Source organism: Schistocerca cancellata, chromosome 5 (assembly GCF_023864275.1).
Source record: "Schistocerca cancellata isolate TAMUIC-IGC-003103 chromosome 5, iqSchCanc2.1, whole genome shotgun sequence".
Classification (NCBI taxonomy): Eukaryota; Metazoa; Arthropoda; class Insecta; order Orthoptera; family Acrididae; genus Schistocerca; species Schistocerca cancellata.
This window is the reverse complement of record NC_064630.1, coordinates 65,268,399-65,295,500: the sequence shown is the minus strand read 5'-3', so window position 1 is coordinate 65,295,500 and position 27,102 is coordinate 65,268,399. Positions and strand designations below refer to the sequence as shown.

General features: G+C 42.2%; 1 protein-coding gene across 1 annotated transcript in view; it reads right to left on the bottom strand.

The window, feature by feature from the left end:
* The window catches only part of LOC126187669 (cactin), a 180,483-nt gene that overhangs the window by 132,409 nt on the left and 20,972 nt on the right, over positions 1-27,102 (bottom strand). The window contains exons 2-3 of the mRNA XM_049928901.1: positions 5,805-6,008; positions 3,496-3,925 (exon numbers count right to left, since the gene is read on the bottom strand). Of these exons, the coding sequence (XP_049784858.1) occupies positions 3,496-3,925; positions 5,805-6,008 (634 nt within the window). The remainder of the gene's footprint in view (positions 1-3,495; positions 3,926-5,804; positions 6,009-27,102) is intronic.

Genomic DNA, 27,102 nt, shown 5'->3' with positions numbered 1-27,102 from the left:
CATTGTGAATGGGAATCTAGGATATGTTCACCTTGAGGCTTCCCCTTTTCTTATTGAAGCTATTGTCAACGTGAATGGATCCTGGATTCCCATATTGCAGTGAACAACTGCTGAATGTAGCAAGGCAAGAATCACAGTGGTAATGACCATGGAAAAACCCTAGGATGTTGGCACGCCAGGTACATATAACCTGTGGCCACTAGCTTGACTCCAGTCTACCACCAGTACTGGAGGGTGAAGCTTTTATAGCGGCAGCCCCTCATGCTGGCAAAATTTCAGAAAAATGTTCAAACTAACTCTGGCCAAAGAATCCAAGACAGAAACTAAAGGGCAATTGTTAAAAAGTTGACAGGAAAGCTTTAACAATTTTCTATTACACCTCTATGGGGAGGAGATTTGTAGACTGTAACAACACCTTGGCCAACAGTGGAAGAAAAAAGTCCATTTGCTATCCCCTCTTACCTTTCTGTCGTGGTGCGGGAATGAAGGGACCACAGCAAAGTTCCTGAAAAGTAAATGCCTAATCACCACCACCCAAGCACATCATATCATTGACAGAATAGAACGATCTTCTCACGGTAAGTGAATTCATGCAAGAGACCTGGCAAGAACAGATGAGTAATTTTTGGACATTTTCTATCAGCTAAGTGGCAGCATGCTTGAAGAAAACTGGGATAAGATCAACAGCATCACTCACAGGAACAGGCAACTGCTGTACTGAGCAACAGAGAAGTAGTTTGCAAGATGCAGGAAGCACATCCAACAAGATGTTTCCCAAGAAGTCACACACAGTAATCAAAGCAGATATACAAGTTGGAGACAAAGAGGAACCTCAGTGAATGACAACTGGCTACAGAGGAACAGCCTTTCCTTCAAAAAAGGAGGGAACTTTGCTATAATCACCAAAACTATACCTAAGGAGGATATCATTTCTAACATCAAAATGGCCATTTGGACCCATCCTTGTGAAAAAGCTGAATAAATTCGCACTGAAACTACCAGAATACTGAGTAAAACCCCTGGTTGTAACCTGGGGAAAGAAGAGTTACAAGTTAGTAACAGCCTTAATGCTGACAGAGAACATACTGGTAATAGCTGCCAATAAGGGAAATGTGACCAATGTAATGAAGGGTGAAGATTATGAACAGAAAATTTGGGACCTATTAGATCAGATGACTATTGAAAACAAAGAGCAAATCTGACACAGAGGATCACAAAGAATATGAATCAGTCAATCAAGGTGTCTTCTCTCACGGTGGACGTACAGAGGAACCTGCCCAACACAGAAGTCCTACCACCTTGGCAGTATGGATTGCCAGAAATGCATAAGGATCCACTAAGAGCAATGTTATGCACTTCTGGCTCACCAACTTATAAACTGGTGAAACATGTTGTCTCTCTCCTTCAGCTACATGCGGGGAAAGACCAATGCATGCATAAGGGACTATGGAAATTTCATTGAAAAGCTGAAGAAATTAAAACTTGGACCAAAGAACATCTTGGTCATCTTTGATATTGTTTCTTAGTTTATCAAAGTGTTACTCAATGAGTCTCTGGACCATATCAGTACCATTTTCCCGCATGAAACCATCGAGCTCTTTCCTGCATGCCTCACCACAAGCTATTACACATGGAGTTACAACTTTTATGAACAGGTGAAAGGCATCATCACGGGTAGTCTACTTAATACAGTGATGGCCAACTTCTTCATGAAACATTTCAAAACACTGTAGCTGGACTAAGGTGTGTTACAGATACTTCAATGACATCTTTGTTTTATGAAGACATAATGAGTAATAGCTCAGTGACTTACTAAGACATGCTCCATGCCAACATAAAATTTGCTATGGTGGTAAAAAAAGACCGACACTATCCTTTCAAGACGTGCTGGTTACAAGGAATGGTGAGAATCTGGGACACGGTGTGAACTGAAAACTAACAAACAGACCAGTACCTGCATAAACTGTAAAATCAACACCCAAGCCAGAAGAGAGGGATGACTGAAACACTTGCAACATACACAAGATGAATATGTGAGCTGCAGCATCTCAAACATGACATGCAACACTTGGATAAGTGTTATGAGGAGCTACAGATACTCCACCCGTTACACAAGAAGTGTCATGAAATCTAACAATCGCAAAGTGACTCGTCAAAAGAAGAAATGCCGGATATAGCGTTTCTGCCATATATTCCCAGGATGATGGGCAGAAATGGCCATATATTACACAAACAGGTGTAAAGACTATTTATAAAGTGACAAAGAAGATCAAAGAGCACCTCAGATCAGCAAAGGACTAATGGGACCCACTTGCAATGCTGGGAATATATGGCATATCCTGCACATGTGAAACAGTTTCTGTCGGAATTACTAGAATATCGAACAACAATTGGATTACCGAATATAAGCAGCATTGCAGCTTGGGACAGGTGGAGAAATCGGCAGTTGTCGAAGCGAACAACCACTACAGGAAGCAAGGGGATAACCACAGCAGTAATGACTGCAGAGAAGTAAAACAAATAGAGCAAAATGAGAAACAGATATGATGATCACAACAACCTTGACGAAAAAACAATGACAAATTGAAGGAAATTAAATTGAAGTTAATACATAAAATTGATTGAAAACACATGAACAAAGATTTTAAGTGGGAAAAGAATGATAGGAAAGAAAATGAGAGCAAATGAAGAAATTGATATTATGATTAAAATGATGTGACAAAGGAACGAAAATAAAAAATATTTAAAAAATACTGCACCTGACGTGATTCAAACCCACAGCCTCTTGCATCTGAAGTTATTATCCTATCCATCATATCCCACCACCAGACTATGTAATATAGCTTTTGGTACGTTTCTGAGTGTCACACAAAATTCCGATCCCCCCCCCAATAACTCACAAATGAGGGCCCACCAGGCAGAATGGCTGCAGGGTGTGATATCTTGGATCTTAGGATCTTACCCACATCTCCGTACATTTAGTTTCATAAAGTCTACACCACCGCTGGGGACCTCTCCTCGAAAATGACCCCCCACCCCCACTGCACATACACAAAATGATGAAAGGAAAAAATGTTATCGCTTATTACATTTTCAATGTTCATGCAGTAAGACTTTAGCACTTGGCATGACACTTTAATTTAAGACTTCTTTAGTATCACCTCTATTTACAACACAGATTGCAGACAGCATCCACACATACACTGAATGCACTTGCAAAATTATATCAAACAGTGGGACGTCTAGGATACAATAACAACAATAAGGAAAGGATAGATTGTTAGTCATCACATAGAGGAGCTGCTGAGTCACAGACAGACAAAATGAAAAGGACTGCTAACATAATTAAGGTTTCAGACAAGGTCCTTCTTCCAAAGTAGAAAACACATGAATATTCACACTATCATTTTCATATTGTTGCAAAATTATATATCAATGTATGACACCTGGTTAAGGATATAACATCACAAAACATTGAGATGCATGAGAAACTACCTTTTCTAGTTCTCTTCTGTTTTCCTCTTGCTTCTGTCGATTACGAATTTCTAACTCTTCTCTGCTCAATCCCGTCAGTCCGTCCTTATCCAATTTTTTTGACCAAACAAATGTTGCTAACAAGTTCGCGTCACCAAAAGGATTGTCTGTGTTTGTATAATGAAGATAATCATTATCCCAACCCATTCTTTCCTTCCGTTTGCGCTCTTTCGCTTCCTTCTTCAACAGACGCCGCAAGCGCTTTTCCTCTGGAGTTTCAGTTGCTTTAATCAATTCTTTCTGTCTTCTCCTTTCCTCTGCTTGCCGTAATCTCTCCTCCTTCAGTTTCTGTAGGAGTTTAACAGAACGTGAGGAAGAATCAGAATCTGATGACTCAGTTGAGTTTTCCTCAGATGATGATTCTGTTGATGATGATGATGACGATGATGCCCTGGAAGATAATATAGGATGATCAATGATATGTAGTTAATAGGTGGACTGGCTATTATAGTTAATGTCCAAAATAAATCCTTTTTGCAACTTGCCACAATAACTTCAAAACCACAAAAACAGGTTAGTGGTGTGGTACTCAGGGCATGGAAACCAAGGGAGGTGCTATTGTGAAGAAGACAATGTGGTCTTTTCAATAAGTACTCTGATCACTGCTTGTATCTCCCAACACATTGCAGAGATTAGTGTATTTATCGGTATTGTGAACAGGGCATTTATTTTCTCTGGGGTAGGTTCTCCAGTTCCACTCTTTGTGATTTTGAGTTCTTCCACACCACCACCTTACTCAACTTTAATATTTTGCTTGGAAGTTCCGTCACCTTTTCCTTCAGCACTGTCATTCATTTCTCCTTTTCATTATCAATAAATTTAAAGAAGTTAGCAGCAAGCCACTGTCACTGGCATCTAAGGAGGTCTCTGCAACTGATTTTAGTGGTTGCACAATGAGGTAACAACACATACTACTTCCCATGAATACTCTATAACAGAGATTTTCATGTATTGTAAGTACACTTTACACCTGTCAACTACATTTCTTATCACTTGCTTTGGAGGAGCAGTTGCTTCCACACATCTGAAATAGTAGCATCATCAGGGACAAGTTGTAGCAGTCACGCTGTGAAATACATGTTGACACACTTTGCTGGTGCTATACGCTGTGTTGGTGCTCAAAAATCATAACAACTAGGGCACATGAAAAGAAACACGGACTGTGTGTGCAAAATGAGCAAAATCTCAAACAAATGTAACATCTGACTGGGTTATAGCACGGCGGTATACATGGGGTATGCAAAATTTCAGATCGCTGTATCTCCCTGCAGTGCAAATCCCAAGATGAGATGGATCTTGAATAGATCTGTTTGCTGGAAATTATCTTTCAACAATTTGGTTGAGTAAAGGTAATAAAAAACATATTGTTGGAATTAAAATGGTGGTAATTGCTGGACATGAATGCAGTGGTAAATCACACAGACAAAAAGGTTCACTCTCAAAACTGATCCACCTGATGGAGGCTGCTGTAATGTGATTCATCAAAGGAGGTAGGTTTTACTTTCGTATCAATTTATGGTGAGACATCTGAGTTGTATGGTGAGACATCTGAGCTGTAAATATGAATAACATTGGATGGCACTTTCTTACTTAAGATACTCCTAAAATAGACACTAATCAGTAAATGGTTAAAACAAACTACAGATAAAAGTGACACTTGTTATTTAAATAATCTTCCTGAAATATATGTTTACTTCTTAAAATAAAATAGAAGAAACAATACACCCACTGACAGAGCTTGTATTAAAAACTGATTTGGATAATGACCAGCATTAACTGAATCTGAATGTAATTTGAGCAGAACAGCGATTTTAAATACTTTTTAAAGTACTTATACAAGAAAAAGATATCAATGACATAGTAATTTTTATACATTACTTTTCTCACACACATCCAGAAGCTACGTGTGATAGTATGTCTAAATTCTGACCATGACTCTAAGCTGAACTGACTCACAAGTAGCTCAAGTAAGAAGAAAGAAATTCGATATGTCAATTATCTTCCAAGAAAACCATGCTGATATTACAGGCTGAACAGGTGAATGTTGAGAAAAGAGAAATTATTAAGACTAGTAGCTCTCTAAGGACAATAAATAATTAAGGCAATAAATTCTCGAAAGCACAACACAATCTGAGCAAATAATGTGACTGATGAATTCTTCACAGACATATCTCTTTATCTCAAGATCATCCACGAACATTAAATGTTGAGAGGTTCTTCCTTCATTTTACAATAAACAACAAAATAAAGTATTAAATTAGAGCTCTCACTTCCTCCTTTTATGTTTTGATTTCCTATGTTTATTTCGTGACTTTTCATCACTATGTTTTTTCTTTGACTTCTTCTGGTTCTTGCCGGGTGATGTACATTTTTTTTGTTTCTTTCTTCTCTGCTGTTCATCGTCAGTACTCCTAGGGGTGTCCACATACATTTTGCCATAGTCACTGTTCACCTTTTTTGTGCTGCTAGTTGATCTGCAGAAACAAAAATTTACATATAAATAGACAAACATTATCAAGATGTAAAAAATGACGACTACTGTCTCAATATGAAAATTAGTGGGACAAAAGGATTATAAAAATATCCAGAACTCAAAAAAACCTTTGGACTCAGTGCCAAAACACCCTATCCTCATTCCTTCACAACCTCAACTCCTCCTCTTCTGTATCCTTCACCTGACCCTCACCCCACCAAGCTACCATCCTCCAAGTTGACCTCCACCTCTCTGATGGCTCCATCAACAACTCTGTCCTTAATAAACCAACTAATCACCAACAGCTGTTGCCCTTTCTACCCCCCAAAAAATCCCTCTCATACAGCCTGGCCACCCATTAACAGTGACGAGAACCTCTTATCTAGTATAGTGAAGGTCTCACGTGGGCCTTCACAGACAGACTCCCAAACATAGTCTGCGAACAGATCTCTCATGCCATAAACTCACACACCATGCCTAAGCTTCAGCTACAAAGGAAAGCCTCCCTCATCACCAAGTATCACCTTGGACTGGAACAACAGAACCATATCCTTCATCAGGGATTCGATTATCTGAGAGCATGCCCTGAAATGAGGGCCATACTACCCAAGATCCTTCCCACCCCTCCTAAAGTAGTGTTCTGTCACCCACTCATTCTACACAACATGCTAATCCATTCTTAAGCCACTCCCCACTGCCAATCCCTTGGCAAAAATTGTCATATCCCCATAGAAGCCCCAGGTGCCAAGACCTGCCCAATCCACCACCCCACACTTCCTACTCCCATCCAGCCACAAGCTTATCCCAACTCATCAGAGGACAGGCCACCTGTGAAAGCAGCCATGTCGTGTACCAACATTGCTGCAATCATTGCACATGTTTTTATATGAATTTGACAACCAGTTTTCCACTAGAATCAACAGCCGGCACCAAACTGTGGCCAAGAACAAATAAGACTACTGGTGGCACAACATGCTAGAATTCAGTGGCTACTTCACAGTACAAACCATCTGGATCCTTCCATACTCCACCAGCTTTACTGAACTGTGCAAAGGCCGGTATTACACTATCAAATTTCTTTGTCAAATATCTTTGTCCAATATCTTTGTCAAAGAAATTTGATGGTGTAATAGGGAACTTTGTCAAATGTCGTCCAATATTTGATCAAATCTACGACCTCGCTGTATATTTGATCAAAGAAGTCACTTGCCTTCTGTTCACTGCAATGTGATATGTTACCACATGGAGGGCTAGAGCATTCTGTCGTCTGTAGTGTTTTTATGAACTTTGCCTGTAAATACATTTGGTGTGTGCCGACAACTACAAAATTAATAGAGATGTATGAAGCTGATGAGACACTTTACAGCGTGAGGCACACTGAATACAAAAATAGATTAAGATTGGAGACGAGACCTGACCTGACCTAACCTAATACTCTCCTGTAGTAAGGAATCTGAGTGTTACAGTGAGCCTGTCTTCTGCAGATGTAGCAGTTCTTAAGTGAATATTGTGTTTTGTGATATGAGGATACACTTCATTGAGCACATACAGAAATGTATGCTCATCCATTCTTAAGTAATTGTTGTACGACTTGACGTCCTCCACTATAAGCTCACGTAACGTTGAATGCTTTTATTGTGTCGTCGTAAAACCCACGGCTTCACCCAGGTATGTTTCCTTTCCCCCCCCCTCACTTCTCCTCCGCATGTGCACACAGTGCAATTGTGGTACATGCAACTGCTGTGATTAATAACAAGTTGTTGTTGTCAGCCATCTTGAACTTTGACGAAAAATAGATGACAGTGTAATACCCCTTCTAGCGCTACATCAAAGATCTTTGTCAAATGTATTTGACGGAATATTTGATCACATATTTGATCAAATCTTTGACAAAGAAATTTGGTAGTGTAATACCTCCAAAATGGAAGCCATCCTTGCCACATATCCTTCTCTCCCAGAACCATTCTAGCCGCAATCTCCGTTCACTGATTGCCCCCATACCCTCCACCCAACAGCTCCCCTTTCCTCTGTCCTATCATCCTCTTCCAATTCACCCCCCCCCCACATCACCTTCACCATTCACTGCTGCCCCCCCCCCCCTCCAACACTCATGCATCACATGGCTAGCCTGGGCACCACATACTTCTACCTCCCACATTCCTAGCCAGCAAACTCACTGCCCCCCCCCCCCTTCCAAGTCAGTAGCTACTTACCCCCAAACCCCTCTTCCTGCTTACCACCTCTTTCTCCCTCTCTACCCACCCCACCTGACACAACCCCCGGCCCACCAGTGAGTGGTCTCCTTTACACATAAAATATTTACATTTTTGTTGAAATAGAGACTCTTATGCAATTACCTATGGCACAGTCCAAGTTTTAACTGTATAAGTAAAGAAAAGCAGAATTGATGTGACTCAACTTCCACAACACTACAGAACATACAAAATTGGTATCATTTAGAAAAAAAACTATGAAAAATAGTTTTAGTTTAGTTTAGTGGTTTAGAGCACTAAACAGTGAGCTCATAAACACCCTCGCATGAATTAAAGGCAGATGATGATGGTGAAAACCTATGAAAAAAAAACAATTAATTTGAAAGCCAAGTTACATATACATACAAAAATTGAAAATACAACCCTGAGATTGTGAGACCCATAAAAGACCCGTCATAAAAATAAGGCAAACTACAATAACTTGATAACATCAAGGATAATTTATCAGTACCTGTACTGTTAAAAAGGGCCAGATTACTGTGACTGGGTGACTACTTAGAAATAACGACTCACCAAGCCACTTTACAACACATTAAAATATCGCACCCAAAATTTTGGAAGAAGTCTTGACTTCACACAAAACTGTAAGACATGAACCACACTGGCCTCATTATCATTTAAAATAGAGAGCAAGTCCTGTGGGAGGCCCGAGTCTGCCCTCAGGTCATCACATAAAACATTCAGTTAGCAAATGTCGTACTGCCAGCTGTGTTTCACATCTGTAATGCAAAGGCAGCTCCTAGCGGTATAAGATAAAGCCATATGTCACTGGACAGTGTCACATTCTTATGCCTTGTAAGGGCTACTTCTTCAGCTTATTGTGGTCAGAAGCCATGAACACAATGAATTTTCACCAACTGCACCTTATTGTTTCTTACTTCCAGCCACTGAGCCTCCCACTAATAAGTATGTGGTAACAGTCTGCAGGGGGATAGAACAACAAGGAAAAGATGGAAGGGGGCAAGCCTCCTTGCCAGATCCATTAGAGAGTTCATTTCTATGGATCCCTAGATGTGCCCTGGAAGCCAGCAGAAAATTTCTTTTCCTGTCTCTGCAAGAGAAGGAGAGCATCCTTCTTCCATCATCTGATCTGCTGGGTACGTCTGACTAACAGCAAGAACGGCATTTCCAGAATCTGAGCAGATGAGGAATTTCTTGCTACAATGCAGTCTCGTGTGCTCCATTACCCACAGGATAGCAAACAATTCTGAACAATAAACTGAGAACTGCTCTTGAAGTCCTATCCTAAGAACAATGTTGGGGAACATAATGGAGCAACCACTAAAATCCCTCTGCTTACACCCATTTGTGTAAACAGTTAACAAAAATTAGAAGATAATTTAAAATCTCATTAAATTTAATTGTGAAAATATGATATAGAGTACAATCCTTCCTGTATTCAGTCATTTCAAAAAGGAAGCTGGGACTCTTCAGTAGTCAGTGGGATACCGAGTGGCATAAACTTGTAACAACTCCAGGCTCTCCCTTGCATGGATACCAAATGCCCTCACTGCTCACAGATGGTTATGGAACAAACATTTCAGTGGCACGTGGGCAATGGAGATGGATGCTGGCAATTCTGCAAAAGACAGAGCCCTGCAAGCTCGGTGTACCACAAGGAGGAGACATCGAGCAGACAGTGGAGATTCACCAGCCTTGTCATAAGAGCTAGCAACTGACTCATACAATAAACCCCTGCTGACAGCCTAATACCCTACTGATGAACTGCATCCAAAATTTTGAGGTAAAAGGCCTTGTTGATCCATAAACCTGGCATCCATAGTCAAGCCGGGTTGGCACAAAGGCTTTATAAAGTTGGAGCAGAGATGCTCTGTAGGCTCCCCAAGACCTATGACTAGCAACAATGTTAGCAAAAGGATAGATCACTACTCACCGTAAATATCACCCTTTCGAGTTGTAGACAGGCATAACAATACGACTGTTACACATTAAAGCTTTCGGCCAAAGCCTACTTCAGCAAAGAAACACAGTCACATTCACATAAGCAAGCACACCTCACGCACACATGACTGCTACCACAGGCAGCTCTGACTGGAACGTGACTGTGAGTGAACAGCGATGGAGGGGTGGGGAGACGAGTGCTGTCTGGTGTGGTGTGCAGGATCTAGATGGTGGCCTGACATGACTGTCATGTGCAGCATCAGAGGGTGGGGGAAATTGGGAGTGATGGGAAAGGAGAGAAGCAAGAAAGGGGAAAGGACAGGTGAGTGCACTGGCAAAAGGCGGCACACAATGAGGGTGAGCAGACATGAAAAGGGACTGCGTCCAGCAGTCACATCACACTGCCATCTAGACCCTGCACGCCACTTTTTCATTATGCCTGTCTACGACTCACCAGCTCATCTATACAGTGAGGAACAATATGTTCTTTTCCTAGCACTGTTGATGCTGATATTCCAGCCTGGTGTTTGCATTGTTCAAGACCTATGACTGACACATTTAAGGATGTTTAAAGCTTTGAGGCATCTCAGTTTTAGTTCTTTAAGGTGTGGTAATCACGTTAGCCTCTCATCACAAGTCAAGCCCAGATATTTCATATTTTCCATAAAAGTAACAATAGTATCCCCCAGTTTTAATACAGCTAAATTAAAAAGAGAGTGGGAGCGACTAAAATCAACACATACAGTTTTCTCCAAACACAAGTAAAACCCTGTGGTGTGTCCAGTCCTCCAACTGGCTAAGCTTCAACTGTAACAGCTGAGAAGTCATTGCAAGGTTTGTGGAGGTGCAGAAAATGGAGAAGTCATACACAAACAAAGAATACTGTACAGGAATCCTTATGTGATTGCAATGGCAAATGCTGTTACACTTAAGACACTTCTTGCATAAAATGGTCAGGCAGGACATTCCTGAACCTTTACCTAAAAGAACTTAGTGATAGGAAGGACTTTAGGAATGTGGGAACATATGTAAGGAAACCCCACTCGTATAGCTGCAACAAAATATTATGCCTCCAGCTAGTATTGTAGGCCTTTTCAAAACCAGAGAATACACTTACAACATGTTGCTTACATGGGAAAGCTTGTTGAATCATTGCTTCGAACAGTGTCAGATTAATGAGTGTGGAGTCATACCTCCTGAAACCACAAAAGGAGTGAATGAGTAGTGACCTGGTTTTGAGGACCTGTACCAGGTGGCAATTGAATATATGCTCCAGTGTCTTTTCTATGCAACTTGTGAGACTGGCACTATTGGGGTGATTCCGATTCTTCCCTAGTTTTAAAAAAATAGATTCTTTCCACAAATTGGGAAAGTCTCCTGTCATACAAATTCATTGAAGAGCTGAAGGAGGACCTTCTCTGACTGTGGTTTCAACTGTTTCAACATGCTGCATGTTATCAGGTTGTAACCTGGTGAAATGCCATGAGCTACTGACAATGCAGAATCCAATGCCCAGAGAGAAAGGCTTGTAGTATTCCTCCATTTTGGTGGAAGGGATGTTAACACAACCCTCTTCTCCATCTCCCGACAACAACGGAAAACTGGATTCTGGCTAGAATTGGCCATAATGGTCTTAGATGATTCAGCCATTGTCTGAGAAATGTCTCTTGGCAATGTTATAAATAGATGCAGGGTCCATTTGGAGGAATAAAGACTTCTCATACAAGGCAGACCAAACTGCTTATGTCTCCAAGAGACTCATTTTATAACTACTGATGCCCATGTACTTGGAGGCTATCAACTCCGGAACATTGACAATCTTACTGACAACAGGACACATTCCACTCGTCACCTGTGCCCTTAATCACAAACCTAAAAGTAGTCACTGTTAGGATAATGGCCCATGTTAAATGTCATGGTGTGCTCTGTGCATCTCCCAGCCCATAAGCCTACGGAGGTCCTCACACAGTTTATTGCTTAACTACCCCTCCCCTCCCTGCTTTTAGTGGACTTAAATTTACAAAGTGAAGTACAGGGATCCAATACCCCTTGTCCCAGATGTCATATTGATGAATATATGTCAAGCTACTCATTTTGGCACCGCAACAGGGTTATCTACAGATAAAGACCTTCCTTCTGCTTAAGGGCCCTTGCAGACACTGCTGTGTAGGAAGTGTGTGGCAAACTTATGGTAGAAACCACTACCTTATCTAGATCCATCTGCACGGCTCAACAGATCACAAAAGGAAGCTGCCAAATTGCTGTTCAGAAAGGCTAGCTGGATTCTTTACAGGCAATTAACTGTTTTCAAGGAGTGTGAAGGTGTCCAGGACTGGGTGTATCACATTACAATCATAATTCGCCAAGCTGCTGATGCATCCACCCCAAATTCAAAGGAACACCTAAAAAGCAACCTTCCTTTGGTGGAATAACAAGTGCCATTCTGCAATCAGGGACAGGAGTGTCATTCCGCAATCAGGGACAGGAAGTGTCTGTGTGAAGATTTTATCGGTGCCCTACAGATGAGAATCTTGCAACTTTTCAAATAGTGGGGACAGGGGCAAGGGAATAACTCAAGAGAGTAGGTGAAAGTCTTGAAAAGAGCTTCTGAGTTCCATCAATAAATCCACATTCGCAACAAAAGCAGAGGAAGCAAACATGAGAATTTCCAGAAAAAGCTAACAGCCACCAGCTGTATGAGAACTGTGAAAAAATAAGTTATAAAAGTAGATTATGACTGAAATGAAACAGAGTTAGAATCAAAGATACTGATCACCTTATGATTGTAACCTCCATGTAGCCATTTATCTTATAAAAGGAAGAAAACTTAGACCTTCATATCTTGTTGACACTGATGTCATTAGAGAAAAATGGAACACAATTCAACAATACTGATGAAAAGTATGGTGGTATAATAATTTAAAGTGTCTTCACTATGATATTATCAGTTCCCTCATCTGCAACAAGAAATCAATGAGAGAGAAATGAGGAAATAAATAAGTGTTTTATGAACATCATATTTTTATTTAAATGTTATTACCAGTTTCAGTTGATTTAGGCTAAATTTGAACTACTGGAGGACTGTTGTTAGTATGAGCATCAGTGTCATTGATGCCAGGAGGTGCCGTATAAAACTCGGCAAGAACTTTCCAAGAGATTTAGTGTTTCGAACTACAGTGTCCTCGTTCACCTCGGTCATGGACACTGGGCCCCACAATGCTTAGGAAGCACCCAGCAGCCAGTGCAACACAATGCTGTGTTGTGCCGGCCTTGGCCAGCTGCAAAGTTCTGATTACATCACAATGGCTGCGCCAGCAGCTGACTCAGCAGCCAATGTCCTAGATGTCTCCGCGCTGCTATGCCGGGACTGGGACGCTGGCGTCCCATCTGTTGCTGCGTGTAGCCCGGTGGTGTGATACACCCCGTCATCCAGGAGAGCTGCCACTCTTGAATGAATCTTGTTAGAAAACAACACCTCTTTATACTCAGCTGTGCGCCTCTGTTTTGCCAAGTGCGCCGTTTCACATCACGTACTCGTAACACGCTAGGTTGGCCTGTGGCCCCCTTCTGCCTGTGATTTGTGCCATGCAAACTGCTGGGTGTGCCTTCTCTGGCAGTGCTATGCCCCTGTGGCCTCTATTTGCCTTCGCAACTGCTGGTATGCGTAACCCACTGCAACCCAGCCCGCACCTCGCTGTAACTTGTGCTCAGAATATCGCAAAAAACTAACTTTCCGTATCCTAAACGGTGGTGTCGCTACATTATTCCCCTGTTTGGAAACACCCGGTGCCCAGGTCTACCCTTACCTAGCTCTTAACTTGTTTAGGTCGGCACAGACTTACGACATATTTAATACTACTATTAGAAAACTTAGATGTGGTCTAGCGCCCCTTAAAACCATGACATGAAACAAAAAGTAAAAATTACTTCCTGGACAACCACTGCTCGATAAACCCCTTACCTACTCGTCTCACGCCCTCGGTTTCCAATCCACTGGGACTTAGACTACCCTTGGTTCCCTCTTGGAATTAGCTCTCCTCCTGATTGGAAAGAAAAAAACACACAAAAAAGTTGAGGCTGTGATGACACCTGGAACAGAGGTGCTCAAAATGATCGTTATTTGCCGTTGCCTTTCCCTATACTGAGCAACTTGTTGCACAAGCTGTTCAGCTGATATGTGCCCCTTTTGCTCTAAAATGAACTGGTTTACAGATCTCAACAGACCTGGCTCCAGAGTTTGATTTAACGAGGTCAGATTCTGCCTTGGCAAAAACTCTAAAGTGGCTTCTGACCAGTACAGCTGTGGCTGCATAGCATTCAATTACGTGACTCCTGAAACTGACGCTGGCAGATGGAAGGTTGGTCCTATTATGTTACACTTAGTTCCATTGATTAGAACTCCACTCCCCTCAAGCTCTATACATTTCGTTTCTGCAAATACTCCCTGCTCAAAACAACTTGCTACTACTACCAAATTCTCATAGTGAAAAGATCCAATGCATCCCGACCCGTTGCAAGCTCAATTTTGGCTCCACGATGTCCCTTGGACAGTCTATTCCTTTCCTCCTACGTAAAACTAACTGCACCGTGCACGTGTCCCATATTTATAGCTTCACAGATTTTCCTCCAAAATTCATTAATTCCAAACTCAACACTGATTGTGTGGCTACTTTCATCCTTAAATTTACATTATATGAACTGGTGCAATAAACACAACTTTCCTGACCCAGCACCGTCGATAACAAAAAATTTAAACAGGAAATCATATGACTCTGACATCTTTCAACACATATTTACTATGGCTTTGCCTCAAAATTTACTCCGACGCATTTGTTTCTCCAGAACTGTGTTTAATTTCTCCTCCAATAAAACTCCACATACGTCAGATGCTACACTTCCCTTTTCAGTGACCTGAGGACAAGGATCACTATCACCCTTCCTCCCTCTTCAAAAAAACTGCTGTCCCTAGCAGGCTCACAATACTCGAAAATACATATACGAAAATACAATGCCTACTTAATCTACGCAACCCAATGACACATGACACGAAAACAAAAGGAAACTACACACACTCTACTACTTTGTGGATCGCAAAGCATACGGTACTTCATGCTGTACTCTATCTTCGAAGTTTTCTCTGTGCTTAGCACCCCTCTTCACTCTCTCTTTCTTCCTCTTTCCATCCTGTGACATGCCTGGAATCACATCTGGGCAACCCTTAAATGGCCATAACCGCCCAATGTGTACTATCGTCGTTCTAGTTGGCAGCTGAAGCTTAACATTAACAGGGGATGTGGTTTCAACAACTTGGTATGGCCCTTGATACCTCATGAGGAACTTCTTTGTTTTCCCTTTTTGTGTGTAGGGGGTGGACAGCATTACCCATTGCCCCACTCTATATTGCATCTTCCTGCCTTTCCAAAGCCTTTGTATTCCCCTTTTGTACCTGCTTCCAAACATCCTGAATTGTCCTCATGAATTGACGTACAGATTCACCGGTCCTTCCTTTCTGTAGCTTCACTAAATCAAACGGTGACGGCATTTTTTGCCCGAACACTACCTCATATGCAGACAAACCGGTATTTGTATGGACTTCTGCATTGTATGCGCATACAATATGCTTCAAATACTCGCCCCACTGATGGTAATGAGAATCCACATAAAAACTCAGCATCTTCCCAATTGTTCTGTGTACCCATTCTGTCCTTCCGTTGGCCTGTGGATGCAACGCACTCATCCTCAACTTCTTTACGTTCAACAATTTATACAGTTCCTTCATTAAATCCAACATGAAGTTGGTCCCTTGGTCAGTAATTATTGTCTCCGGTACACCAAACTTCAAAATCCAGTTGTTTACTAACACTTGTGCGACCATTGCTGCCTGTTGATTTGACACAGCCACCATCTCCACATACCTCGAAAAATGGTCTATTATTGTCAGAACGAATCTGTTCCCCGATGGTGTTCGACTGAAAGATCCTAAGATATCAGTTCCCAACACAGAAAATGGACATGTCGCTTCCGGCAATTGTTGTAGCTGTATCTGCTTCCAACTCAAATCTGCTCTCTGCGCACATGGTATACAATTCTTGACATACTGACCCACATCTCCTTTCCTACCTCTCCACCAATCTCTCTCTGCCACTCTCCTATTCGTCGCTCTACACCCTCCATGACCAGATAACACGTGATCATGTGCTTCCTTTAAAACCTCGACCCTCAGTTTCGCTGGCACTACTACCCTTGGCCCTAACTTCGTTTCCCTGCATAGAAGACCGTCGTATATATTAAACTGTTGCTGTGTCCGATACAATTTACAATTGTTGTCAGCGTGCTGTAATTCTTGCCATACCACTAGATCATAACCTATGACTTCTACTTTTGCCACATTCTACTTACGCCATCCGCATTACTGTGCTTCTTCCCAGGCTTGTGCACCACCTCGTAGTCGAATTCACTAAGCCTCACAGCCCATCTAGTGAGTCTAGTGGACGGATCCTTCAACCCCAACAACCACTTCATTGCAGCATGATCTGTCACTACCCAAAATCTTCTCCCATATAAATAACATTTAAAATATGTGATTCCAAAGATTATGCTAAGCATCTCCCTCTCTGTTGTTCAGTGATTCCTCTCTGCTGCATTTAACTGCCTATATGCATAGGCTACAGGATGTTCTTTCCCATCAATTTCCTGACTACGAACACACCCTAATGTTTCATTCAATGCATCGCATCAAAATCTGGAAACACAGGAACTGACTTGGTGTCAACACTTCTTTCAGTTTGTCAAACGCTTTCTGACACTCTTCTGTCCACTCAAATTTCACACCCTTCCATAACAATCACATTAACGGCTGTGCTAAATCTGCAAAACCCTTGACGAACTTTCAATAGAAATTGCAAATTCCAAAGAATGATTGCAATTCCTTAACTGTTTTCAGTTCCCGAAAATCTCTTACTGCCTGTACCAAACTCGGATCTGTTCGCACTCAGTTCTTACTGATAATATGATCCAAATATTTTACTTCTTCTAATGCAAAATGACACTTCTCCAGGTTCAACGTCTAACGAGCTGCTCTTAACCTCATACAGACTTCCCTTAACCGCTGTCTCTGCTGCTCCATGCTATTTGAAAGCAGTATAATGTCATCCAAATAGACAAGACACTGCCCGTGGTTTCAAAACCCTCAAGACACTGTCTAGCAACTTCTGAAACGTTGCCAGAGCATTTTTCAAACCAAATGGCATTCTAATGTACTGGTAATGGCCTCCAGGTGTAGAGAAAGCAGTTTTCGGACGATCCTCTGGAGCTACCTCTAACTGATGATAACCACTTGTCAAATCCATCGTAGAAAAGTACTGGCACTGTCCTAGGTGATCCAAAGTCTCCGATACATTTGGAATGGGGTACGCGTCCGTTACTGTCTTATTATTGAGGTATCGGTAGTCACAACAGAACCTGTATTTCTTAGTGCCATCTGTAGATTTTTTTAGGCACAACAACAATGCCCGGTCCCCAGCAACTATTACTATGCTCTATAATACCATCCGCAAGCTGCTGATCAATGAAATCCTCCACAATCGGCTGCAAATACCTCGATATTCTGTATGGTTTACGGTAAACAGGTGCTTCATTGCCCATTGGTATCCTATGTTGAACTAATCGAGTTGCTGGTAATGGCCCTTAGGGAAAAAACAAATCCTTAAATTCCCACAATAATTCTTCCATGTGCTCTCTTTCTCCTCCTTTCAAATGATTAATTTTGGCAGTTAGTGGTTGATCACTTCGCCTACCTCTCAAACACCAGTCTTCGTCATCTGGCACATCCAAATTTGCTACTAAAACTCCTTTCCTCAAATTCGCGTCTACAGTGCTAAAATTATCCAAGTTCACAGGAACAATTCACCTGTTGTTTCCCTCCTGTACGTGTACAACACTATGTTTCACAAAACAACCCAGTGAACCCAAAACTTCATTGTCCTCCAATGGTTGAATAACACATACTGTACCCACAGGTAGATTCGACTCCACCCTTACACAAAGTGACTTCCCGGTGCCACTAGACACACACGTATGCGAATTAAGCCTTAAGGGTAATCTACACGGTTCAATTGGTTTGTTCATTACGATGAAAGCCCCTCGCGACAGCTCTCATTTGACAACAGTTTCCCCTAGTGGAAATAACATTCCACCAAGTTCCACAGTTCGTTGTCCAAGGTCAATTTTGGCATGATGTTGATGCAAGAAATCCACTCCTAGGATCATGTCATAGCCCTCACTTACCCATGGTACTACCTCCATGCGTGCATTAAATCTGACTTTCCCTAAGAGAAAGTCAACTGTCACTGACCCCAAAGGCGCGATCTCCTTATCCCCCACTCCATGCAGCCTATAGCGTGGTGGGTCTAGCTTCCTTCGTCCCATTGCATTCTTAGTAGCCACTGACACTTGCGCCCCTGTGTCCAACAAAATCTTAAACTTTTTAGGTCCTATGGATCCTACCACTGAACATTCCATCTTTGCATACATATTTGTATCATTGAAATTAAATGGGAGCTCCCTTAGGTGGGTCTTGGGCCCCCTCTGCCATTTAACGATTGTCCACCTCTCCTATCTCCACTTCTCCATCCTCCATGCTGCTGATGTCCACCCCTTCCTCTATTCCTTGGTGACTGGGTACATTGCCTCTGTACATGTCCCATATGACCACACTTAAAACATTTCACACCCACTGTAAACACTTTGCCTCTCGCATACCCCTGTTGCCACGTCTATTTCCTCACATTGAATTGCCTGCTGAATGGACGAATACAAATCTTTCGGAGTCCCTTCACGCACTTTCCAGTAATCCTCTCAAAAATACATCAAGTGCCCTTTGCTTGGCCTCCTGCAACAGAACACTATTCACTTCATCAGTCTGACCCAACTCATAAGTATACTCATTAATTTCCCTTATCCTGTTCGCAAATTTCTCTATCATCTCCCCCTGTCTCTTTGACATTGTACTTAACCTCTCTCTAAAGTACCAAGCGCTATTCTGTTTCTTGTACCTTTGTAAAAGCCCCTCCTTCAACTGCTTAAACTGTCCTGCCTGTCTTCAGGCCTCAGAACACCTTACATATGTTTTCACTTCACCCATTAATCTAATCTTGGCTATATGCAACAACTGCTCATCAGACCAACCATTCATCACTGCTGAAGTCTCCAAGTCCTCCACAAACGAACACACATCCTCAGATGCCTTGCCAGAAAACAGAATAATGAAACTCGCAGCAGCTAGATCATTCCCCTGCACCCTAGGCAACAACGACTGATCAGATGCGGTTTCGCACTCACTTCTAGATGTTAATTCATTTCTCAACTGCGTATTGTCTGCTGTCAATTGTGCTACTTTTTCTAATAAAATCCGTACCGCTTCTGGTTCTGACACACCTTGTGTCCCTGACTCTGCCATTGTGTTGCTTTCATTCCCAGTTACTCCCAAAACAAAACATTTAAGTACAAGAATAACCCGACTTCCTACAGCTCCGTATCATCAGACTCAGTATCATCATAAACTGATACAATAGTAATTAAATGCCACGATAAATAAATAAATAAATCTTACTGCCCCAAATACACTAACACTTAATCTGACAACAAAAAATGCTATGCGCATGCAAAACATCTAAAATGTGGCTTGCCAGGGGCCAGACTCGAAAAAACCAAAAAGGCAAGAAAACGTCCAATATTCAAAAGAAAACTGGTCAAAACTCACCACATCTTGCGACTGTAATGCAGGCGGTGGGCTCGAACGTCATACTGTACAGACAACGTCCACTATTCTGACACCAAATGTAGTGGCGACTTCTGCCACCGAATGTATCAGGATGACCAAATGTAGCGGGAAGACACGAAATGTAGTGGGTGATGCCAGGAGGTGCCGTATAAAACTCGGTGAGAACTTTCCAAATGATTTATTGTTTCGAACTACAGTGTCCTCGTTCACCTCGTTCTGCGGCACTAGGCCCCGCAATGCTGAGGAAGCACCCAGCGGCCTGTGCAATGTAATGCCGTGTTGTGCCGGCCTTGGCCAGCTGCAGAGATCTGATTACGTCAGGATGGCTGCACCGGCAGCCGACTCTGCGGCCACCGTCCTCGATGTCTCTGCGCTGCTCTGCTGGGAGCCGCCACACGGCCAGCTGACAACCGCACAATGCTCGTGTCATGTGTCATGGCCGGCGTGGCCCAAGTTGCAGTGCCAACAAGCGCCCGCGATCTGGCGTCCGAATCTGCGGCCCTTGCCTCAGAATGTCTCCAGCGTAAGTCGGGAGCCGAGACAACTGCCTGCGGTAGTGAGCTGAAGAGTGGCCTGCCACTGGCTGGCTGCGGACCCTGCGTCGGCCTCAGAGGGCCAAACCAATGACCCACTGTGGACTGGGACACTGACGCCCAATCTGTTGCTGCGTGTAGCCAAGTGGTGTGATACGCCCCATCGTCCAGGAGAGCTGCCACACTTGAATGAATCTCGTTAGAAAATGGCACCTATCTATACTCGGCTGTGTACCTCTGTTTTGCCAAGCGCGCCGCTTCGCGTCACGTACTCCTAACACATGAGGTTGGCCAGTGGCCCCCTTCTGCCTGTGACTTGCGCCATGCAAACTGCTGGGTGTGCCTTCTCCGGCAGTTCTACGCCCCTGTGGCCTCTATTTGCCTTCACAACTGCTGGTATGTGTAACCCACTGCAATCTGGCCAGCACCTGGCTGTCACTTGTGCTCAGAATATTGCACAAAACTACAGAATATTGCACAAAACTAACTTTCCCTATCCTAAACGGTGGTGCCATAGTTTCCAACTATGGTTAACACCTCCCACCTTTGGGTAAAGTAAGACTGATTACAAGAAAGATCTGAAATCTAGGAATAGTGCTGAGTTTGGTAGGGCTAAAATAGATGGAGGTAGCCACAGCTGGAGACCTGTTGTCACTATACAGTACTTAAGGTGCAAAAGTATGGAGCAGGAAACTGACCAAGTTCCTGTTGGAGGAACCATCCCAGAATAATTTGGCTATAGTGATTTAGGGAAACTATGAGGGGAAAAAATGGAATGTGCTTATGGTATTTTTGGTGAGGAATCCCCTTCTGGGGAGTTCAGTTGCCTGATGCAAGTCTTATTACATTACAACGAGAACAAAACACACACACACACACACACACACACACACACACACACACAGTCGCAAAGGACAAAATTTCCAACCTGGCCAGGGGTCAAACCCGGGGCCTGATCATGAATAAGCTATGCTAATCACAGGACCATGAACAATTGACAGGGAAACCACAAAAAGCCCAAACCATAAGGGTCGAACAGGGATTTCAACCAGACTCTTTCCAAATGCATATCAGGATGTTAACCACAGATTCATCTTATTTGGTCCACTTACATCACAAAGAGAGGGAGGATTTCACTGTACCAATACTTTATTAGACTTATAATCACCTAATATTCAGCACTCTCACATAAAAACACACACATTACTCATGGAATACAGGATTTCATGTATTATTGCTGATATCTGACTTATGGGCATAACACTGCAATTCAAGGCATAATTCTCTGCCTAATGTTTTGTCTAGCAATGCTGGAGATATCATCAAAGGCTCTGATGATTCAGAAAGCAGCTACAGACTCAAACAATCTTAGCAAGCCGAACTGTTTATGTGTGTCCACACAACAGTTGGTTTGTGACGCTGTCAGACCACTGCCTAAGATCACAGAGTTGTGCTGACATATGCTATGGAGCTCGGTGTGGGGGAAAGTTGGCACTGCTTGTTTTGTTTAGTATTAAGGACCACAACTTGTCTAGTTTCAATCCTCCTCCTTTATTGTTGAAAGCACAAACACAGTTTCAACAAAAAAGAAAAAGGTGGATTTAAATTAGACAAGTTATGGACTTTAGTGTTAAATAAAATAAACAGCACCAACTCTTCCCCACAACAAGCTCCATAGCAGATGTTGGCGCGGCCCCGTGATCTTAGGCAGTGGCCTGATGACAGCACAAACCAACTGTTGTGTGGACACATACCTGTATAAACACTACGGCTTGCTAAGATTGTTTAGAGTCTGTAACTGCTTTCTGAATCATTCAGGCCTTTGATGATGTCTCCAGTACTCAAAGACAAAACATTAGGCAGAGAATTATGCCTTGGACCAAGGCCTTACTTATGCTCATAAATCATCAGCAATAACATGAATATTACAATTTAATTCCAGTCACTGATGTTCAAAATCATTAGTTTTACCCATTTACAATTTTGCCCAAGAAGCTATCAGAACTAAATTGCCCTTTACATTATTGTTTGGTATTTCAAAACTCCTAAATCATGTGCTCTGTTGTAGTGGGCATAATTCTTCACTAACATATCCACAGCATTTAGTATTTAGACCTATAAGTTTAGCACAATCACTAAGATGCACATACAAATCAAACTGAGGCCTCTGGATTCCACAGGAGAAAACAAACTGAAACACACAAAAAATGAAATGTCGTTGATACCAGTTCTACCTTCCTGCTGTTGCTGTCATTATCATCATTGTTTATAGCAGGATATGACTATATGGCTATTAATATTACTGCATGAAAAATAAACAGCCAAAGCAACATGTCAATACCATTATTATCAGTTACAGGAATAGACTGGTATGAAATATACCTTGCACTTCTCACATTATCATAGACACAGGCGCATAAACAGACTAGAGGTACCTAGTGAAAGGTAAAAAAAAAAGAGAACTGTATTTTGAGCACTGAAGCCGACAGTATTTGGTATTTTTGTGGATTATTTATAATTACATAAAGGTTGTCTTAAAAGGCCACCATCATACCTTGGATTTTTTTTTCTTTGCTACACTTCAGAAATACAAGATGTGGTAACAGGAGTAAAGAAAAAGGACTGGTGAGATCTAGGAAAAGGTGTCAAGTTCAGAAAAGTTGCCCAGAGCTCTTGGTCAGGGGAGACTTACCGCACAGGATTAGAAGGAAAGGCTGATTGTCAGGGGCTGGGCTGAACAAGATTTGAAAACATGAGAGCTTAAAGGTGGAAGAGAGGGTAATATGCAAGACAGAGATTACTGCTAAAACATCGTGCAGAAGTTAGTAAAAGCAAAAAGCTAGGTGCATTGGATGTGATAGAGGTGGGAGGGAAACTCCTTTTTCACCCATAATTTGTTGTGTGAAATCAGAATGAGCCATTCTGCATTCTAGATCCCTAAATCTTGATGGCGTAATACTGATCAGAGGTCTGTTTCCAGAATACAAATCTCAAGAGTCCACTTGCTGGTAGCTAGTGTGGTCAGCCTATCACCAAGTTCATTCCCCAGGATCTCAATGTGGCCTGGGATCCAGACAAAGTCCACTGAGTATCCACAATGGTCAAGGGCATACAGGGAATCCTGTATAGCCATGACCAAGGGATGGTGAGGGCAACACTGGTCAAGAGCTTGCAAACTGCTCATTGAGTCACTGCAGATGAGAAAGGGCTCATAGGTGCAGGAATGGATATGCTCAAGAGCACACGAGACGGCTACCAACTTCGCAGTGAAAATACTACAGCCACCCAGCAAGACGCACAGGTCAGTATGCCCTGCATGAATATAAGCAAAGCCTACATGAGCAGCAACCATCAAGTCATTAATATAGACTACTTCTGAACCCCAGACTGTGCCAAGGTGGGAGCAAAATTGGTGGAGGAAGGCCTCAGGATGAACCCAGTCTTTCGGGCCTTGTGATAGGTCAAAACGAAGCAGTGGCCGAGGGATGCACCACTGAGGTGTACATGAGTGGGCCCCAAGGGGTGAGGCTGTAGCCAAAGGGGGGGAGGGGGGGAGGGGGGGAGGAGGGGGATCCATGGGGTCTGGACCCCCCACCCCCATCACCTAAATGAAATTACACATGACATAGTTGCCGCGTAGTGAAATTGACAGATATTTTGATCTTCAGTCATAAGATGAAAAATGGATGCACAGTTAGTTAGTTAGTTAGTTAGTTAGTTGTGTTCCACTGATCAATTTCACAGAAACCGTTATGATGTGGAACATGCCAAGTGCAAACAAAATGCACACATGAATCAAGGTTTTTTTTTTTTTTTTTTTTTTTTTTTAATGCTTAAAATATTTATTACTTACCCCATTCCCTTAAATGGCACAAAATGCATATATTATACCTATATATTTATTTATTCCTATTCAAGAATTCATCTATGGTACAGAAGGAGATGTCAAGAAGATGTGATTTCAATTTATTTTCAACACTATTACTGATGGCTGTCAGACATTTTTCTTCATCTGGCAATTTATCAAAAAGTTTTACAGAAGCATATTTTACCTCTTTCTGTGCCAAATACAGGTTAAGTAGAGGATAGTGCAAGCCTTTCTTTCTTCTGGTATTATAATCATGAATGTCAGTAAACTGGTCCATGTTGTTGAGAACAAATTTCATTACAGAGTAAATGTACTGTGAGGCTGTTGTAAGGATTCCTAACCTTTTAAACAGATGCCTACAAGATGAGCGACTATGAGCCTCATACATTTTTCTAACACTTTCTTTTGAGCAGTGAATACTTTTAGCCTAAGTGTTGAGTTATCCCAAAATATTATTTTGTATGGCAAAGTGGGTTAGCTTGCTAATTTCTGTATCCTCAAAATTAGCAATTATTCTGATTGCAAAAGTTGCTGGACCTAGTTGCTTTAGGAGATCCAAAACATGAATTTTCCAATTCAGATTCTCATCTATATGTACACCCAAAAACTTAGTATTCTCTATCCTGGCTACTGACTTCTGTTGATGTGTTATTTTTATTGAGGGAACTGTACACCTTGCAGTAGAAAATTGGATGTAAGAGGTGCATTCAAGTTCTAAGGCCTCCGATTTTTTTTCTAATTAACTACTCACCCGAAATCGATGAAACTGGCGTTACTTCTCGACGTAATCGCCCTGCAGACGTACACATTTTTCACAACGCTGACGCCATGATTCCATGGCAGCGGCGAAGGCTTCTTTAGGAGTCTGTTTTGACCACTGGAAAATCGCTGAGGCAATAGCAGCACGGCTGGTGAATGTGCGGCCACGGAGAGTGTCTTTCATTGTTGGAAAAAGCCAAAAGTCACTAGGAGCCAGGTCAGGTGAGTAGGGAGCATGAGGAATCACTTCAAAGTTGTTATCACGAAGAAACTGTTGCGTAACATTAGCTCGATGTGCGGGTGCGTTGTCTTGGTGAAACAGCAAACACGCAGCCCTTCCTGGACGCTTTTGTTGCAGTGCAGGAAGGAATTTGTTCTTCAAAACATTTTCGTAGTATGCACCTGTTACCGTAGTGCCCTTTGGAACGCAATGGGTAAGGATTATGCCCTCGCTGTCCCAGAACATGGACACCATAATTTTTTCAGCACTGGTGGTTACCCGAAATTTTTTTGGTGGCGGTGAATCTGTGTGCTTCCATTGAGCTGACTGGCGCTTTGTTTCTGGATTGAAAAATGGCATCCACGTCTCATCCATTGTCACAACCGATGAAAAGAAAGTCCCATTCATGCTGTCGTTGTGTGTCAACATTGCTTGGTAACATGCCACACAGGCAGCCATGTGGTCGTCCGTCAGCATTCGTGGCACCCACCTGGATGACACTTTTCGCATTTTCAGGTCGTCATGCAGGATTGTGTGCACAGAACCCACACAAATGCCAACTCTGGAGGCAATCTGTTCAACAGTCATTCGGTGATCCCCCAAAACAATTCTCTCCACTTTCTCGATCATGTCGTCAGAGCGGCTTGTGCGAGCCCGAGGTTGTTTTGGTTTGTTGTCACACGATGTTCTGCCTTCATTAAACTGTCGCACCCATGAACACACTTTCGACACATCCATAACTCCATCACCACATGTCTCCTTCAACTGTCGATGAATTTCAATTGGTTTCACACCACGCAAATTCAGAAAACGAATGATTGCATGCTGTTCAAGTAAGGAAAATGTCGCCATTTTAAGTATTTAAAACAGTTCTCTTTCTTGTCACTGGCGGTAAAATTCCATCTGCCGTACGGTGCTGCCATCTCTGGGACGTATTGACAATGAACGCAGCCTCATTTTAAAACAATGCGCATGTTTCTATCTCTTTCCAGTCCGGGGAAAAAAAAATCGGAGGCCTTAGAACTTGAATGCACGTCATACTGTGTTGTTTCAAAGTTCAGAGCAAGCCCATTTGCAGAAAACCAATCAATAGCTTTTCCAAAGACTTTATTCGGATAATTTTCTATTGGAGTTTCTTTTACAAGATTAATAATGATGCTTGTATCATCAACAAACAGTGTCAGTTTAGCTTCTTGTTTCAAACAAGAAGGGAGGTCATTCACATATATCAAGAACAGTAGGAGACCCATGATCAAACCCCGTCAAACACCTAATGTAATTTCACCCCAGTTAGACAAACTGGGAAACTTCCTTAACCCATTATGGACAACATTTGTAAAACTTTTTTAAAATCGTTGATTCCATGACATCAACGAAGCGAGAGTGTTGGCAGCACTGGATTCTGTTCCGCAAGACTGTAAAGATCACCACAATGCAACAGTTTTAACAATACATTTAAATTCTGCGGCGTAAGCAGTGTTGGAAGTCGTCGTTTGCTGAATGATGAAGAAAAATGGAGTATAAGTTCGAGTAAGTATGTTTTACACAGTAACTTATGATATATAATTTGGTTTTTTAGTGTGGTTGTGCTTTAAATACTCAAATATATATTCTTTGGAGGTTACTGCTTGCTGTGAAATAAATTACGTTCATTTAGGCCGTTCGAACATTGGTGTTGACATATGGCAACACTAGGTGCTTGTACTCAGTAAAAGGACGAATTTTCTCTTCTTCATTTTAGAAGAGGTTTCTCACTTGC